Source organism: Periplaneta americana, chromosome 17, assembly GCF_040183065.1.
Source record: "Periplaneta americana isolate PAMFEO1 chromosome 17, P.americana_PAMFEO1_priV1, whole genome shotgun sequence".
Classification (NCBI taxonomy): Eukaryota; Metazoa; Arthropoda; class Insecta; order Blattodea; family Blattidae; genus Periplaneta; species Periplaneta americana.
Genome location: NC_091133.1, coordinates 10760603 through 10776399, shown reverse-complemented (window position 1 = coordinate 10776399; position 15797 = coordinate 10760603). Strand labels below are relative to the sequence as shown.

The 15797-nt window shown below is 33.3% G+C and overlaps 1 protein-coding gene across 2 annotated transcripts in view; it reads right to left on the bottom strand.

The window, feature by feature from the left end:
- Positions 1-584: 584 nt before the first annotated feature.
- LOC138693245 (zinc finger protein 708-like) overlaps positions 585-15797 on the bottom strand; it is a 35712-nt gene continuing 20499 nt past the window's right edge. The window contains exon 6 of one of the 2 annotated variants that reach the window (XM_069817066.1): positions 585-1267. In XM_069817066.1, coding sequence (XP_069673167.1) covers positions 1237-1267 — 31 coding nt within the window. In that variant the 3' untranslated portion in view covers positions 585-1236. Of the gene's footprint in view, positions 1268-7309; positions 14116-15797 lie in introns of those variants that run through there. The other variant, XM_069817065.1, reaches the window with a different exon arrangement.

Here is a 15797-nt window from a genome sequence, read left to right as displayed (position 1 = left end):
TTTTGAAATTATAAATAGTACTGTGGAACAACTGAATCGTGGTAGAGGTAAAGTTGCAGATGCAGTAAGAGCTAAGGTGGACACTGTACTTTCAAAAAACCCTGGATATGAAGAACTACAAAAGGTTGTTGCTGTGATGAGTGGTGAATCAACAGTGAAGATTAACTTGGACTTATCCCCAGCAGACATTGTGAAATTGAATTATGTACCAGTTACTTCTTGTGACGTCGAACGCTCTTTTAGTCAGTATAAATCTATCCTCAGAGACAATAGAAGAAGATTCACTTTTCAGCACTTGAAAGAAATGTTTGTAACCTATTGTTATGGTAACAGACAATAAAAATTGTGTTTTGTTGAAACTACATTGGAAGATAAGGTACGTCCATTATATTTTTTGTTTAGTTTGATTAAAATGTACCAATATTTAACGTACATAGTCATTTTTTTTATAATTTTAAGTCCATATTTAATTCCATATTTTGGTAAAAATCCATATTTAATTCCATATTTTGGTAAAAATAACTACATATATATTTACATATTTCATATATTTTTAGTCCATATAAATCCGTTCCCTGGTAATTACATGTTCTTTCCCTTTGCATATACATAACTAAAAATGATAAATGTTCACGAATTAGAACGTTACCCACCATATATGAAAATTCATCATTACATTTTTTACATATTTGATAATAATTACATATTTTTCCTTTCTTTTATGTAAAACTACATATTCTCTTAATCAAAATAAAAATGTCGTAAGTGCAATATAATTTAAAACAGTCTGTATGACAATACCAATAGTACCTGACACTGAAACGGATTTTTCAAGCTATTCAAAAGCTGGTGAGAAACAGTCAGGAAAGAATTATATTCACTCAATACCGTAAATAAGGATAGCTATACTGCTGGTTTTCCAGCATTCCAAGAAATTGTAAAGGGATTGGCGGAGAAAAGGGTATGGGAATTTACCTCACACCTTCCTATTTTATTTCAGTTGTCCAGTGAGTGCCTCAGGCACTCCTTTTCTACCTGTTGTTTGAAAAGGGCGTTGCTATATTTCCTCCCACCCCTCAAAGAAAAAGTGCACCTCAGACTATTTATTCTTGAATTTGTACATTAGTATTGGTTTGGCAACCACAGCGTTTCATTGCATTTCACAAGTGATGGCTCCTGTAGAGTCAAAATCATCATCGAAGTTAAAATCGTGGGTTAAAATAGACGATTCGTTCACTACTGATGGAGATGTGGTTCTGTGCCAGGCCTGTAATAAGAAGATAGGATGTTCAATGAAATTCCAACTTGAGCAACATGTCCACAGTGCCCTGCATACTAAGAATAAAGCACTGCAAACATAAAAAAAGCAAGTGCTTGTCTCAAATAGAAGGAATGAATTCTTCCATGACATGTGTAGTGCTATGGTTGCCGCAAAATCCCATGGTACAAACTCCAGGTACCTAAATATCGCGCATTTTTAGACAAGTATTGCGGGAGCCAGATACCTAACGATTCTGCGCTCCGAAAAAAAAACTACATGCATTGTGTTACGAGGAAGCGCTGGCATATGTGCGTCGTTATGTAGGCAGCAACTATATATGGATCGCCGTCGATAAACTACCGATAATAAAAGGGCGCGATGTTGCCAACCTTGTGAGAAATATCCCCTACACCTTTTCTGATTTCTTCGAAAATGTTGGAACACACAAATCATGTAACAGTGTCTCGTTTTGTGAATGATGGATTTAAAGTGTTGTGGCCTAAAGGCGTTCAAGAAGATAAAGTTCTTGTTCTTTATTCTGATGCTGCCGCCTATATGCTAAAAGCGGGAACTGTTTTACGTGTGTTCTATCAAAATATGATCCATTTCACCTGTCTCGCCCATGGCGTGCAACATGTCGCCGAAGAAGTGCGAAGTAACTATCCACATGTGAACAGCATTATTTCAAACACCAAGAAAGTGTTCGTTAAAGCCCCCCAACGTGTGTTGTACTATAGATAACAATTGCCAAATATGAAATTGTTCCCTGAACCTGTCATGACTAGGTGGGGTATGTGGATCGAGGCTGCCTGATTTTATAGTGAACATTTTAAAACAGTGAAATCTGTGATAGATTCGTTTCCAGGGAAATCGGCAGTTTCAGTGAGAGAGGCCGAAAGTGCCTTCAGTGAATCTAAAGTGCAGTGCCAATTAGCATATATTCAAAGCAATTTTGGATTCATTGCTGACAGCATTATAAAATTAGAAACTCGTGGGATGCCTTTGAAGACATTACTGGACATTGTGGAAGATGTTAAATCAAAGTTAAGTGCTGTTGAAGGGATTGTTGGAATAGGAGTAATGAATAAATTTGTGTCTGTTATGGGAAGAAACACTGGCTTCTCGACATTGACTGCAGTGTGCAAGATCCTCAGTGGGGAAGAAGAGAATCCTTCAGACGACATCTCTCCTGAAAAATTTCATTACTTAAATTTGCACCAGCAACGTCCTGTGACGTGGAAAGATCATTTTCTGCGTACAAGAAGATCCTCTCTGACCGGCGGCATTCCATGACAATGGAAAGCTTGGAGATGTATCTGATAGTTCATTGCACTTCGAAATGAAGTAAGTAGATTGAGTTCTGTAAAATAATGTTTACTGGACAGATAGCTTAAACAGTCACTATGAAAATAATTGTGTAACGTCTATTAAATATTCGCATTTTTCATACAGAATAATGGGATTTATTAAATTTTACATATAATATCGACATGTTTAATTAATTAATTAATTATTGTATCACACTTTATTTTGCAAAAATATAATTAATGAAATGAAGGGCTCTTTAAGGAACTTAATGTTTAATATAAAATTCATATAAAAATTGAATTTTAATGTACTTTAATATTACATATTTTAAGAAATTGTTATGTAATATTACATATTTAACTACATATTTCACCTAATATTGTTACATAAATATGTACACATTTTGCATGTCGATATTACATAAAAGTCCTAGCCTTACTAATAACCGTTTCTCATCTTGGCGTACTGCAGACACAGGAGTTCCTCAGGGTTCAGTATTAGGCCCCTTGCTCTTCCCTATTTATATAAATGGAATTTCTAAATCATTTAAGCACTGTAGATATCAAATATATGCAGACGATGTTCATTTGTATATTTCAGCCCGTCCTGGTGCACTAAGTGACAACATTAATAGTCTTAATGAAGATCTTGATTCCATCTCTTCCTGGTCTCAACAATTTGGACTTAACCTAAACGCATGTAAATCACAGGCTATTCTGTTCGCGAACCGTAGATTAATTCCTGATGTCAACAATCTGAATATTCCACCTGTGAAACTGAATAAAACAATCATCCCGTTTAGCTCTACCGCAAAAAAATCTCGGAGTGCATTTCGAATCGAATCTCAGTTGGGATACGCATATTAAATATACATGTAAGAAGGCATTCTCTATTCTCCATTCACTAAAAACACTGTATCATTGTTCATCTAAATTAAAACAGACGCTGGTACAGACACTCATTCTACCTCACTTCGATTATTGCGACGTTTTGTTTAGTGATCTCAGGATTGATTCCGTTCAGAAACTACAGCGTGTTCATAACACGTACGTACGCTTCATTTGTAATGTTCGATACTATGATCATATCTCATCTTCTTTCGAGAAGTTATCATGGCTTAGGTTACATGAGAGGAGAAATCTGCACTCACTTTATCTCTTATATCGAATTATGCACACTTCATCCCCCTCTTATTTATTCGCTCGTTTTCATACTCTCTCTCGCTACCATAATATTAATACTCGATCACACACTAGAAATTCCACTTCACACATCATCTCTGTATTCCTCATTTTTCACTGTTGCTACCTCTCGTCACTGGAACTCTCTGCCGCCTGAAGTTAAGGGCTGCCGAACATTGAAATCTTTCAAATCCAAGTTAGAAACTTACCTTATGACGAGCTGCCAAACTAACTTACTATTATGACAAGTGTTGTATTCATGTTTCCACGTATTCACATTTTTTTATGTTCTAGTAATATTTAACTTATTTTATCTTTTTGTTTTCATATTTCCCGATAATGGTATATCCATAATATAACTTGAGCTATATATAATCATAATTTTTGTTACTGTGTGTACCTAAAAATATTGTATTCATTGTAAGCTTTCTACTGCACTATTTTATTACTACTACTACTACTACTACTACTACTACTACTACTACTACTACTACTACTACTACTACTACTACTCTCATTGTTATAATTATTATTATTATTATTATCATCAACAACTGTCTTATTATTTTATACTCTGTAGGTCTCATTTATTTTGACCTGCTGTTCACATTTTATTGTGCTTTTTTCCTTTCTTTCTGTATGTTATATATTATGTCTGATTTCTACTTACTTGTTGTTTACATTATATTATTATCCTCTTATTCAGTTTTGTGTGTAAAATTGTAGTGTTCTTTGTAAATTTGTAGTGTTTCTTGTAACGCAGTTTTACTCCTGGTTCAGTGTTAGAGAAGTCCGTATGGCCTTAACTCTGCCAGGTTAAATAAATCATTATTTAAGAAACATACAATATATATATATCACAGTTATATGAACACTTTAAAAATGATGATAATTAAAATTTATAAAATTCAGACATGTTTTGGAGGCTGCCCCTCCATCCTCAGTGACATTACCACGACTGCAAAAGGAAAATAAATATATAAGATTCGTGAATGGTTATGTTTAAAAATAAAGTGCAAAAAATATACGATGTCTGAATAATAATATTTAATTGTTATAAAGGCTAGAAAAAGTTAAGAGCTTGATGACCAATGTGTCTCCTAAACAATAATATAAAAAGTTAAAATGGGTAAAACTGATATTTTAAAATAAATTAATATCATAAGAAGTAAGTTCAATCTAATATTAAAAAAACATGTATCACATTTAAAAAATACAAAGAGTAAATGAAAAAGAAGAATGGACAGAATTATAATCTGGACGCAAGACTCACCGCTGGTTCAGGTGTTCGACCACGATGTAGCGTGGCTTAAAGGAGACTGATTACGATGAAGGAAGGGACAGAAATTGCGTTGAGTGATACTACGTTAATCTTTTCCTGTTCAAATCGGAAGTAATACAGAGATCAAAGAGGATGTTTTTTTCATGAATTGCTTTATCATTTAAATTTTGAGGGTTAATAAACTTGTCTTTATATATTTCAATAGATTCTAAAATGTTTAATAATTTACCTTTCCTGTTAGTATGTAAGATTTCCATGTCTGTGTTAATATCTGTAAAATAATGTTGGTTATTAAATATATGTTCACTGAAAGCAGAATGCGAAATTTCATGAGAAATGTTTTTATATTCTTTATACAGTATCTTATATGGAAGTTTCGGCCAGTTTGACCTATATATGTGGCATCATATTCTGGAAACTGACATTTTAATTTGTATATACCTAAGGAATTAAATTTATAAAATTGCTAGTGTGAAATTTATTAAACAAGATTTTACCGATAGAGTTGTTAGTTTTGTAAGCAACATTGAAGTCCAGTTTTTTAAACATAGAAGAAATATTGTGAACATATGGGTTCCAATAAACGAAAATGATATAATCTTTTCGTTCTTTGTTGTTTGACAGAAGTGTGAAATTTTTTTATTGTTTTTTCCGATTTGTCTGATAGATAATCTAATCCTGTCATCATCTTCGTGTTATAGCCAATGTCTATTGCTATTGTGTAAATGATGCCTAATTCTTTGTCGTAATCCAATTTGGACAAGGGAATACTGAGTAATCTGTTAATTAAACTGTACAATCCTGCTTTTATGTGCTGATCGGGAAGGTTCGAATGAATAGGAATTAATTGTGTGGTCTGAGATGGCTTCCTGTATATTTTTTAAAGAAACTTATTGGTTTTCCTTTCTATTGTTAAATCCGAAAAATGTAAAGAATTGTTGATTTCACCTTCTTTAGTAAATTGAATATTGAGATGTATGGAATTTATATTATCTAACAAATTTTGAGAATCGATGTTTTGATATATTAGAAAGGTGTCATCAACGTAACGTGCCCATTTAACAATGTTCTGTGTATTGGAATCAATGAATTTGTTTTCTACATCATTGAGAAAGATTTCTGCTAGAATACCTAATAAGGGAGAGCCCATAGGGAGACCATCGGTTTGTTTATAAAATTTGTTGTTGAAAGTGAAATCGTTTTGATCTGTGCAAATACGTAATAACCTAGTTATTTCATCAATTTCTGTTTGACTGATATTTTGCTCCTTTAAATTTTGTTCAATTATCTGAATGGTTTCTTTAATAGGGATATTAGTGTACATATTTGTGACATCAAAAGATGATATTTTACACTTTTCAGTGATTTGTTGACTCTCTAATATATCAATCAATTCTATAGTGTTCTCTATGCTGTGATTATTACAGAATTTAAAATTATTCTTCAAATAAATTTGCAAAAATTTAGCAGTGTTGTATGTGGGAGCAGTGCGGAAATTAACGACTGGTCTAATAGGAATGTTTGGTTTGTGTATTTTTGGTAATGGTCTCATGATGGGAGCTTTTGGATCCATTAAAACTAGGGAACGTTCTTCTTTGTTCGTAACAGTAAATTCTATTGATTTCAAAGTATCTTTTAAATTTCTTTGATATTGAGTAGTGGGATCCTTCTTTAAAATTTCAAAATTGTTATCCGAAATGAAAAGTTCTGTTTTTTAATGTAGTCAGATTTATCTAAAATTACGGTTGCGTTTCCCTTCTCTACTTTGGTGACAATCAGATCATTTTCTGCAATTTTGTTACAAAGATTCTTCAATATTTGTTTATTTGCCTTATTGAAAATTCTATTCTGTTTGATGTTAGCTTGTAATTTATTGATTCTATTTGCTATTTTGTGACGTAATATGTTTTGTTTGGGGATCATTGACCATTTGTAAAGCTATTTCAGAATCTAAAACAAGTTGTTGAGTTGAATTAACATAACCATTCACGAATCTTATATATTTATTTTCCTTTTGCAGTCGTGGTAATGTCACTGAGGATGAAGGGGCAACCTCCGAAACATGTCTGAATTTTATCAATTTTAATTATCATCATTTTTAAAGTGTTCATACAACTGTGATCTATATATATATATATATATATATATATATATATATATATATATATATTTTGTATGTTTCTTATCTAACCCATGAACAGTGTTTAATTGACCTTACATGTGTGATTTAAATCATTATTATTATTATTATTATTATTATTAATATTATTATTATTATTCATAAGTACAATACAGCAACCAAACAGTCAATGGATTATGGCTTGTGTTTCCTCGCTTTTTTGTCCTTAACATTCAATTAAAACTTCATGGCAAATTCCAATTTTCTACCATTGAACCAAAGCAAAACAAATCTTGGAAAGGACTCCCTTTAATATTGATACAGAATATAGAGACCAGTAGCTCATACTAACAGGATGGTTATTGTTTTGATTTTCTATTATACTTGAATTGTCCTGTCATCAGCTGATTAAGTAATGATGTAGCTGGGTCACTGCTGATTCAGTTCAGTCATTGGCATTGGTTGTAGTATAAATTGATAATGTTCCTACAGTAAGTGCAGAATCTCGTATCTTAGCTGAAGATAGTGATCAAAACCACGAAAGTGGATTATTAATTTAAAAAATACATAATAGTACATAAAAAATAAACACATTCTTCAACATATACATCGAATATAACCATAATTATATCATTAGTAAATCAGTTAAATTAGTCAATAAGTAGTTTTTTCTTCCTCCTGAAAACTTTGTGTTTCAAAACTTTGTTTTGCACTTTCGGTATCGAAATATAAATAAACACTTTCTGCTAAAATAGTATTTGAAAGACACTTCCCTCGTATCACTGGACCTCTGGATAAGGCAAACCCACCATTAAGAACATTTTTATGGATAATATGCTATAGAGTGAGAGGACATGATGGAATTAGGCAGCCCAAGAAAACAATTGGTAACAGTCAGGTGATGTAAACTATATTATATAATACAGCAAGAGCCCTCACACAACCCAATCCCAAGCAACTCTCTTCGATCAAATTGTCATATGACTAACAATTGACTTTAGAAATCCAACAAGATTTGCACCACTCTCAAGCAGCCACATTAAACATACAGCAGGGAAATAATTTTAGTCCATACTGCATGCCAGACAATATCAAGACTTTTCGGTTTCGGGGGACTTGTGCCTGATTATATTAACAGAGTTGCTAACTCTAGTCAAATTTCACCAAGTAATAGTACAAAATCACCAAATATGCCATTAATTTTACTCATATGCGAGCATTTGTGTTAAAATAAAAATAAAAGATAACTCCCATTATTCAGAAAATATAATCCTATCTCAAGGCTTAGACTTATAACATATCCTTTTCTCAAACCCCTTCAAAGACAACACCCTCACGAGAAGTTGTCACTGCCGGCATACCATATTACTGTAGGTACCAATGTAACTACATCTTCTAATAAACTGTAGGAATGGACGTATCTGTTGTCTCTTTCAAACCGAATTTAATACACATAATAACATGAAGTGTTTCAATTTTCATTCTATTCCACAATTTAGATTTGATCAAAATTCGCAATACCGTACCATTACTAATGTAACAATCGTAACCAGAGTCTGGCATTTTAGTGCAGCAATCAAGGCATGTTGGCAGGCACTAACATTAATAAAAGTTCGGATAATTATAACAAGCCCCTACAGTGTTGGCTGCGCAGAACGAGGAAACGGGGCCAAATTGCATGCTGCACTTGTCGCCATATTGATGGAGAGCAGACGCATAATAGCAGTATGTAAATCACACAATTTAATGCTGTGATGATCTAAAATTGACAGATTATGGTCATTCTCGACGTTTAATGTAAAATTAGGCCGAAATAAACATATTCAAAATTTCATTGATATGCGTCAGAGGACTAAAGGAATGAAAATACGTACGCAGCAATTTATAGAAAACATGCTCATACATCCATAAATAGGCCTACACAATACACATTATAGAATGTATAATTTTACGATAATCAGCATATTGCTAGGTTTCAGATAATCGAAAATTATATTAACATACATTACTCTTAGATCACAAGACAAATATATTCATCTTGATTACACAAGTTCTTATTATACTAATCAAATTCTTAAGTGAAACAAATATGTGATAATCAGCTTAGACCTGTTAAGTTTTAGAGAATCGAAAATTATATTACCGGTACCGGTACTTCTAGACCACAGGATACAAGTAATCTGGCAAAATATAATGCGCAAAGGTAGCCAAATTACATTGAATTCATTCTTCAATTAATAAAGGGAATGCTATCAATTATAAAAAGTAACAGTACCTAATACAGTGCAAACAATAGGTAACGTGAAAACCTAAAAACTAAACATAATCACTTTATGCAAAATAAAAAAACGACATACTTTTATGAGTTGATTTCTTTGTTATTTTAAATAAATAAAACAGATATATTATCATTACTTGCGGAGTGATGGTACATAATTTTTATGCACATATGTAATATCAATAACATGGCATTGCTTGTTTTTTTAATAAGATATATCCGGCAAAATATAAAAGGGTTATTTATAGGTGAATCCTGAATCATAAGTTCACAAAGAAGGCTTAGCTATTATAGCCATTTACTTAGGCCTATTTATTTCTTATCTGTATATTTATTTCTCCATATATGGATTTTGAATGAAAGTTTATTATCTTGCAGATAAATTAATTTACATAATAAAAACAGAAAGTTATCTTTCCACCAGTTGTGTTTAACATCTGATGTGTAAGTCTAAATAATTCACTCAAAGGGATTTCTCTACAGTCTGATATACCTGTACTAACAATTAACTATTCTTTATTGTCGTAAACTACTGATTGATTTTTAGTGATATTGATATTGTAACAACAGAGGTAATATTATATAGTATTTTTTGCAAATGGCTTGGAAAATTAAACAGGAATGGTACATCATCTTTCAAAATTCTCTTGTCATTACTTTTCCAAATGAGACGAACACAATTTTACATAATGTGAAGGCACAAATTTCTCTCTTATTATAGCAACAAGCCCCTCTGTTTCTACCAGTAACATGGCGACGTAAACATGCGCAGACTGGTTTCAATGTTGGACAGAACACCAGCGCTCTGTGTGAGTACAGTATACTATATATCGTCTTTGCTCTGTAAGTATGCATTTCCGGACCCATGTTGTAATACACCTTTTCTCTCTACATATTATAACGAATCGAATCCTGAAGTTTTGCCGTCGAGTTTTGATACATCCTGTATAATCTTCATTCAATTTCAATGCTGTTACCGTTTTTTTCTTACTTTCATATGTACAATATGTCATATTTAAATACACTCAAACAAACAAATGGGTGAATCTCTGAAATGTTCTTGATTTTAAGTCCAATGCCACTCCTGAGTACAATTTTAGAGGAAGGTTGAAAGAATCAAACTCCTATTATGGCTATAGACTTATATTTCCTACCTCAATTTAAATATTTCATACCATGCAGTAGTGATAAAAAAATGAATTACTATTTAAATGTCAGCCTCCTGGACTGCCTGTTCCACTTTTTATGAGAATTTCAGACTCCTAATACCACGATAATTTTTTTATTAATTATATGGTCCACTGCTTCGAAATTTATACATAAAAACTTACTTATACATAATGTAGGATGTGTGGTAATTAAGATTTACGGAAACGAGGAAAAGTTCGAAAAGACAAGATGAAGTCGAGTCATTTCAATTTTTGAGTTTCTGTAATACCTACACTTAACAGACATGTATTGCATACTATATTTTGCACAATGGGTATTTATGTGAATTGGATTATATCTTATTTTACCTAATATATTATATGTATATTGTTGTTATGGCAATATGTTTGCATTGTTGTCCATGTCGCCATATCTTGAAAGGTATTTAAAGAACTCGATTTATTTATTTTTAAATTATTATGGAAAAGGTTATGACGTGTGAAATGATGTAGAAATCGAAGAGGCTCGGATGGTTGGATGTGCCCAGTTATTACCGAACAAATTTAACGGGAATGGGTAGTCTGGGCATATGCTATTATTTCTCAACTTTTGAATCCATCAATTTACAAATTTTACAGCATACACATAACATTTTCAAGTATATTTAGATTTTTCGATTATATTTTTATCTCATATACTTGATTTTATGAAAAAAATTTTAAACCTGAAAAATATTAATTACATTTAAGTTAAAAACATGGGTATTTTAGGAACATATTTCTCACAATCTACTGAGGCTAGGAGGCTGAAATTTTGCATGCGCCTAATTAATATGGTAATGAAGAAGAATAGCGACTTTCGTAGGATTATCATAATTATTATGAATTTTACAGCCAGAAATGTACAAAAAATATAAACATTTATAAATAACTTCTTTTTTTTCAGAAATAAATATATATATATATATTTTTTTTTTGTATTGTACGAATATTCATAACGTGATGAAAATGGCGGCAAATATAGCCAACTGCATTGGAAATTTGCTTTAATTTTTAGGAAGCTGTAGTGCAAAGAGTTTATCAGAAAAATGTTCCTATAATACCTACGTTTTTACCTTATAGTTAATTAATATTTTCCAGGTTAAAATTTATTTTATAAAATGAATTATATGCGATAGAAAGGTAATCTAAAAACCAAAATATACCTGCAAATATTGTGTATATGGTTAAAAATTGTAAACTGGTAGATTCAAAAGTTGAAAAGTAACAGCAAAATTTCTTCACTCATACACAACAACCATACACTTAGACTACCCAGTCTCCTTAAATAGAGACATGAATTGGTATGTACTGCATTCTGTAAATGGTTAAAAGAAAAAACGTGAATATTAATGAGAATATATTGGCGTATGCTATTGCTTTATGATGAATTTACTTATGACACTAGTGCTTTTTGGTCAGCATTGAGAGTTCTTTCATTTCCATAACAACTACATTACATGTGGGAATGTCAACTTACGATGCATATTAGAAATATGCGTATGTAGTAAAAATTATATGAGTTAGGTACTTTTTTATGACTTCCGGATGTATGTGCATGTTATTCTTTTCCTGATTACTAGATTACGAAAAATTATTTCCACATTTATCAAAACTGAATGGCTTGTCGCGTGTGTAAGCGTCCTTCACCTTTCAAATTACCCGATTCCGACTATTGTTTTCATAAAAATCACAACTGAATGCCTTCTATTCTGTATACAAGAGGATGCCTTTTTAGATTACCAGATCCCGAAAATTTCTTTCCACATATATCACAACTCAATGCCTTCCCTGCTTGTACGAATGCATGCTCTTTTAAACTACCTTGCGATTTTTTTATTTCACATGTATACCTTTTACTCTGTGTGCACGAGAACATAACTTTTAGACTATCAGAGTGCGAAAATGTCTTCCACATATATTGCAACAGAATGGTTTCATCCCTGGGTGTACGAGGGCATGATTTTCAGATTACCATATTCCGAAAATTTATTTCCACATATATCACAATAAAATGTCTTGTCCCCTGTGTGTACGGCTAGATGCTTTTTAGATTACCACATTCCGAAAATTTCTTTCCACATAATTGAATGCCTTGTCCCCTGTGTGTAACTGTGTAACCTTTTTTAAAGTACAAGATTACGAAAATCTCTTTCTACATATATCACAACTGAATGCCTTCACCATTGTGAGTAAAAGTGAATGCCTTTTTAGACTACCAGCTTGCGAAAATTTATTTCCACATATATCACAATTGAATGCCTTCCCCATTGTGTGTAAGAGTGAATGCCTTTTTAGATTACCAGACTGTGAAAATTTCTTTCCACATATATCACAACTGAATGCCTTCTCCCCTGTGTGTAAGAGTGAATGTCTTCTTAGGCTACCAGATTCCGAAAATTTCTTTCCACATATATCACAACAAAATGCCTTCTCCCCTGTGTGTACGGATGCATGACTTTTTAGATTACCAGATTGCGAAAATTTTTTCCCGCATATATCACAACTGAATGCCTTCTCCCCTATGTGTACGAGTGAATGCCTTTTTAGATTACCAGATAGCGAAAATTTCTTTCCACATATATCACAACTGAATGCCTTCTCCCCTGTGTGTACGAGAGCATGACATTTTAGACTACGACATTCCAAAAATTCCTTTCCACATATATCACAACTGAATGCCTTCTCCCCTGTGTGTACCAGTGCATGCTTTCTTAGAGTACAAGAGTGGGAAAATTTTTTTCCACATATATCACAACTGAATGCCTTCTTCCCTGTGTGTACTAGTGCATGCTTTTTTAGACTACCAGCCTGCGAATATTTTTTTCCACATTTACCACAACTGAATGGCTTCTCCCCTGTATGTAAGACTGCATGCACTTTTACACTACCAGCTTGCGAAAATTTCTTTCCACATATATCACAACTAAATGCCTTCTCCCCTGTGTGTACCAGTGCATGCTTTTTTAGAGTACCAGATTGCGAAAATTTCTTTCCACATATACCACAACGGAATGGCTTCTCCCCTGTGTGTACCAGTGCATGCTTTCTTAGACTACCAGATTGTGAAAAGTTTTTTCCACATATACTACAACTGAATGCCTTCTCCCCTCTATGTAAGAGTGCATGCCTTTTCAGACCAGATTCAGAAAATTTCTTTCCACATTTATCACAATCGAATGTCTTCTCGCCTGTGTGTATATCTGCATGATTTTTCTGATCATTCGATTCGGAAAATTTCTTTCCATGTAAATCACAACTCAATGACTTCTCCCTCGTCTCTACGTGTGCGTGTCTTTCGAGATGATCCAACTGCAAACAATCCTTTCCACAAACATTGCAAATGAAAGGGGTCTTGCACGTGTGTGAAAGAGCATGACTTTTGAGGCTTGCCGAGTCGAAAAACCACTTTCCACAATCATCACATTTGAATGTCTTCTCGCCTATCTCCACGCATACATCTTCTGCAACACTGTCGCAGGAAGCTCGCATTCCAATGCTGTGAAGAAAATGTGCTCTTAGCTAGAAGAATAAAGACTGAAGCAAAATAAAGCACGAGTAACAAAACTGCATTCAATAAGATTTTATTTAGTAATCAGGAAGTAATGCCGAAAAATATTTCGAAGTATATAATTCTAATAGTTAATTCTCATAAATGGAGTTTTAGTTGGATTTATTGACTGCTGTGCTAATCTAGCGTCTGAATGAGATAAAGCTGATCTAGCAAGATGAGTCCAGAGTCCGACGCCGAAAGCTAGCCAGCATTTGTCGTTTATGTGTTGAGGGAAAGCCAGAAAGACATCTCAACCAGATAACTTGTCCCAACCGGGATTTCAACCGTTACTCCACAGCAGTGGACGATAAACAGTGTTAAAATTTTAACAATTCTTACTACGATATCATAACAGTAGTCGACTACTGACGCATTTAAGTTACGAGAGATGGCTACTACATCAGTTTTTTTCCCCCATAGTTGGTAACTCTATAGCTCTATTAGATGCTTTATGGTTGTGCTAACAGATGGAGTTACTTGTCAACAATGTGACGCTGAAATGTGTGTTCAGGTTACTGAACAGCGACAGTCCTGATGTATTTTTATATTTTGTGATGTTTGGTTAATTAATATTAATCTGGCACACTCACAATCACACTCACATTCATACAAATTTCCAGACTTAGGGAATTCCTCTTCTTCAAGAAAAATTCACCGAGAGCCGAGCCCGGGAATCGAATCCGGGACCTCCTGATCTGGAAGCCAGCATGCTGACCAACAGACCACGGAGGCAGTCAAACTATATCTGTTTATGTCAATGTTTTATTTTTGTTTAGAATATGGATCTATCATATGAAAAGTAATTTTAATAAAGTGTATGCAATATGTTCTTCAAATCAAAATTGATCAATGTGGGTTTCTCAAAACTTATCATTCGTTTCTAACGTAATTATAATACAGTCTGATCCGTTTGGGTATGGATAATATTAATTTATTATTATAAAGCTATTACGATAGTAGGAAAAATTTCTTGCTGGTTATATTACGATTAAAAATGGGAGTTTCCATATATGACAATCAACAATGCATAATCTGAAAGGACAAATGAAAATCGTAGATGATTAAAATGGCTACTACAAATCAACAGTGGGCACAATGTGTTCTTTGGTGTGCTAAATTTCAGAATGTTAAAAGAGTTCAAAGGAAATTTCGACGTGAGTATTTTGTGCATAATGTACGTAAATATCATTCCATAATGTTGTGGTATCGAACATTTGTAGAAACAGGTTTTGTGTTAAAAAAAAAAACACGCAAGAGATCGCTGGCGAAACGCAGTATGAGAAGCAGCTATCTTTTGGCTTGATCCCAAACTCCCCAGATCTAAACCCTCCTGACTTCTTCGTGTAGGGTTTTGTTAAAGACAGTGTCTATTCTCAGAAACCCAGGTACATTGATGATCTGTATTACTCAAGCTTTTCAACACATCACCCCTCTTATGTTACAAGGGACATGGGGTGAATTGCATCACCGTTACGAGTTGTGCAAGGTGCGCAATTGAGGGCATGTTGAGCTGTGAGGAATCTCCCATCCTTCTGTGTGTTTTTTTTTACCAAGTTTCAACAAATGAAGTTCAGAAGTAAATGTTTTACGGTGTTTTTATTTTATCCATACCCAAACGGATCTCTTTG